This window comes from Octopus bimaculoides, chromosome 27 (assembly GCF_001194135.2).
Source record: "Octopus bimaculoides isolate UCB-OBI-ISO-001 chromosome 27, ASM119413v2, whole genome shotgun sequence".
NCBI lineage: Eukaryota > Metazoa > Mollusca > Cephalopoda > Octopoda > Octopodidae > Octopus > Octopus bimaculoides.
Genome location: NC_069007.1, coordinates 8,044,314 through 8,048,611, shown reverse-complemented (window position 1 = coordinate 8,048,611; position 4,298 = coordinate 8,044,314). Strand labels below are relative to the sequence as shown.

The window sequence follows — 4,298 nt, the reverse complement described above, 5'->3', positions numbered from 1 at the left end:
CGATGGATTACCCTTGTATTATAGATGTTATCGGTCAGAGTCGACCTGTGGCCAAACAATAACTCTACGTGTTAATGAGGGTGCCTCTATGTGGTTCGTCCATGTGCTAGAAATAGCAGCCGAGATCCTGGCAGAATCGTAAGGATGTTTTGTGGTATTTCATTATAGTATTTCGTCAAGTTCTGAGTTCAAATCTCGCCCATGTTAAACATTTTGCTTTTTGGGGCCATCCCCTCTCTTCCGGGGTCGAAAAAAGAATAAAGTGCTCGCTAAGTTGTGAGGGATCGAGTTTAATATGCTTTCGGGGTTCTAAATATTCGCCGATATTTCCTATAAAGAATCTTAGATGTGACTAGAATTTAAGAAGCTTCACAATCCGAGTTCGAATCATATTGAGGTAAACTTTTCTTGCTTATCCTCCCTCTGGGAGTAGTATATAATACTTTCCCTTATAAACACAAGTCCTGGAATTTTTGTGGGAGTCAGTTAAATCGACCCCAGTGCTTAGCTGGTTCTTATAAGTGAAATCGAAGAACTCAAAACATAAAGTTGGTGAACGCATAACAACAATCTACCAGTTTAGAAGGGCGTCGAGCTGGCAGAATCGGTAGCTCACCGGGCGAAATGCTTAGCGCTATTTCGTCTGTCGTTACGTTCTGAGTTCAAATTCCCCCGAGGTCGACTTTGCCTTTCATCCTTTCGAGGTCGATTAAATAAGTACCAGTTACGCACTGGGGTCGATGTAATCGACTTAATCCCTTCGTCTGTCCTTTTTTGTCCCCTCTATGTTTAGCCCCCTGTAGGCAAGAAATAAAGAAATATACCAGTTTAGAAGAGTTAATATTATATTCCTATAAAGTATTTTACATGCCTGTAAAACTTGCGATTCTTGGAGTTCTTAATTAAAATCACACCAAGGTAAACTTTACCTAACCTCCCTCCGGGTTTGCTTGAAATAAAACAACAGTCTCGTTAATGAGGGGTCGATTTTATACTTCCCGTAAACCATTCTAGATGGAACTGGAATTATACTAAAAAGACAAGATTTTTCTCTAAGATAACAATTATTGACATACAAACAGACGAGGGTGTCGCGACTGGAGCGCTTTTTGTCATAGATGAGCTCTTTTTTTAGGTCTGTCCATAACTGATTCAATAATATAGTGTATTTGTGCCTGAGTTTAAACACCTTTCTAACCCCCGTAAAATATTTTATCCGATGTTTGTGATCCCTTCTCGTTGTTGTTTAGCGCCCTAGTCATCCCTAATTAACTCGACAGCTGTGTTTTGAGCATGGAATCCCTTTGATCATGATCAAAGGGATTCCACATTATGAACATCCCGTTCTTATTTACTCGTTTCAGGACAATCTTTCGGTATTAGTAGATGACGTCATTCACTCTCTTTTTCAGCCGAGCTTCTTTGTGTCATAAAGGAGCGTTGGTTGTATGGGGGAATGACGTCGCCTACAAATACCAAAAAATTGCTCCTTTATGAGGTCCGGCCCAAAAGTCGTGACCATCCTGGGGTTCCACCATTTACAAATACTGCGTTTTCATGTCGAGAATTGAAACCGGGCCACCCGGGTAAAAGCTAGGAACCTTATTTTTTTCGAACAATATAAATTCAAGGACCACGTTAACTACTGTAACTTCCCTTCTGTTTCCTGTTGTTAATAAAACGCATTCCAACCGTGACCATTCGTTCTTTTTATCTTCTCAGGACGTAACGTATCTTCGGAATACATTGTCAAATTTATCAGCCCTTTTTCTTTATAAATGTAGCTATTTACTTTTGGAACAGTAGGTTTGTGACTTGAAGGGAGATTTGGCTGCTATTTCTAGCAAATCGACTGATCGCGTAGAGTAGGCTTGTCTAACTTCTCAGTAACCAGCCTTATGAGAAAACTAAAATGACAATTTCACAAATAACGTTTTTTAGTGCAAAAACAACCACCATGTATATTTGAAATCAAATTAAAATATCTTTTATCGAGACACTCTGCTTGATCTTAGATTTGATGTAGCCTTGAGCTTCTTTCTGTATAACTTGGAGGACTTCGTCCTGTATTATTGTCCACTTTTATCAAAAAATTTAATAATAGTGGGCAAGCCTGGCGGCGAGGTAAGAAGTTGGTTTCTCAGCCACATACTTCCGGGTTCAGTCCGTATTTAGGACAAATGGGGGCCCTTACTTGACCCCTTTATGTTAAAAGATAACGTGTAAAAGCGTCCACATTATTAATTTCACTTTTATAACTTTTAGGAAAAACATTTAAACATTTGATATTTGAAAAATTAATCGCAAAAAATTGGGGGGTAGGGGCAGGAAGATGCCTGCCCCTGGTCAACAAGGCCCTGTGCTTAAGCACACCTAAGCACAATGGTAAATCCGGCTCTGGTGGCACCTTGGGCGTCTTCTACTGTAGCCTCGAGCCGACTAGATCCTTGTGAGTTGGTAGAGGGAAACTGAAAGAAGCCCGTCGTGTGTTTGTGTGTATGCGCGAGTGTAACTTTGTGTTTGATCTCCACCATCGTTTGTTAACCGGTGTTGGTGTGTTTGTCTCTGTAACTTAGCAGTTCGGCAAAAAGACACCGATACAATAAGCACCAGACTTAGGAAAAAAAAATCAATTTGTTCGATGAAACTCTTCAGTGGGGTGCCCCAGCATGACCGTTGTCTAATGACTGAAACAAGTAAAAAATAAAACAATAATTAAAACATAGTTGCCCCTTAACTATTTTAAAGGGAACTCTCTTGTAGATTGTGGGGGCCTTAAACTGTAGGTTTAGTTTATGACTAATTCGGAGAGAATGGTTAAGAAAGGTCGACCCAGAGATTAAACTTCAGTGAAATTTTAAGAAAGTTCTTTTGAAATATTTTCTCAACATTACTCAAGACTTTTATGATAATAGGTCCTAAAGGAGCCTAGCGGAAAACTCGGAGTGTCATAAGTTCCCCATAGCAAGCCCAGAGTCAATCCTTCGTTGGGTCGGGTGGGGTCGCCGCTATTTCTTACTCATTTACTTCCGTACCATCGCAGACAAAACCAAAATCTCTTCGCCGGTTTTCAAGAAATCGTATGATCTTAACCTACCTCCACTCCTCTATTCCCTCTTTCGCGCGTGCACTTTTGTCTGTTTGTTTGTCTGTCTCCTTCTCTCTCTCTCTCTTTCTCTCTCTCTCTCTCTCTCTCTCTCTCTCTCTCGACAAGAGTGTTTCTGCCTAATCACTCGGCCCGCTAGAAATAGCAGCTGGATCCCCTTCATATCACACAGTCTTGAAAACGAAATACACGATGGACAATGTCGTCCTAATATTCACTTATGCCTAAAAAAAAGATAAAACTAAAAAGTATTGATGGTTCAGGCTGGAATGTCTTTTGTTAACACTCGTAGATCAGTAAACTCGAGCTAAACGATAACAAAAGCTCACACAATTCTGTTTATGAAGACTTTTTCTGTTTCTACACTGACATTACATATAACTTCACATACAAACTGGAGGCGGCACTCCAGTCTGGCCATAGCTATATTATCTAAAAACAAACCATAGACTAAACAAACATACATATATAAACACATCTGCGTGTGTGTATACACTAATACACACACACACACATATATATAGATACACCCCCCCGTGGGTGTATATATATATATATATATATATATATATATATATATATAATGTACATACCATCAGCACTGACCAGCTGATAATACATTCGTCGTGTATTTTTAATTTCTATACATCTTAGGCTCTCTCTCTCTCTCTCTCTCTCTCTCTCTCTCTCTCTCTCCACACACATACAAACTCTTCACATAGCTTTATTTACACACACACACACATTCGTACATATTCACATATTTCAATTTAGACATACCGTCTCGTTTCACACAGTTTTTAAATATTTTAATCTACACACGCACACACTTGTTCTTATCTTTCCACTCACACACTCTTACTGTTATCTTTGTACACACACACACACACAGTCTCTCTCTCTCTCTCTCCTCTCATCATTACAGACACAGTCTGTCTCTCTCTCTCCCTCTCTTTTTTTCTCTCTCTCTCTCTTTTTTTCTCTCTCTCTCTCTCCACTCAAACACAGACATTATAGTCTTTCATCTTAACACACTCACGCTTCAAATGTTTTTTTTTCCTTTCCCCATATGAAGACCAACTTATCAATTTTTCGCTTTTTGTATACTTGTGCTCACAGTAATCTTTTTACACACACACACACACATCTCTTTCCACTCATACACCAACTCTCTCTCTCTCTCTCTCTCTCT

At 39.5% G+C, this 4,298-nt stretch overlaps 1 protein-coding gene across 1 annotated transcript in view; it reads left to right on the top strand.

The window, feature by feature from the left end:
* Window positions 1-1,456: 1,456 nt before the first annotated feature.
* The window catches only part of LOC128250967 (integrin beta-1-like), a 98,399-nt gene continuing 95,557 nt past the window's right edge, over window positions 1,457-4,298 (top strand). The window contains exon 1 of the mRNA XM_052977124.1: window positions 1,457-1,586. Within this exon, the coding sequence (XP_052833084.1) occupies window positions 1,457-1,586 (130 nt within the window). The remainder of the gene's footprint in view (window positions 1,587-4,298) is intronic.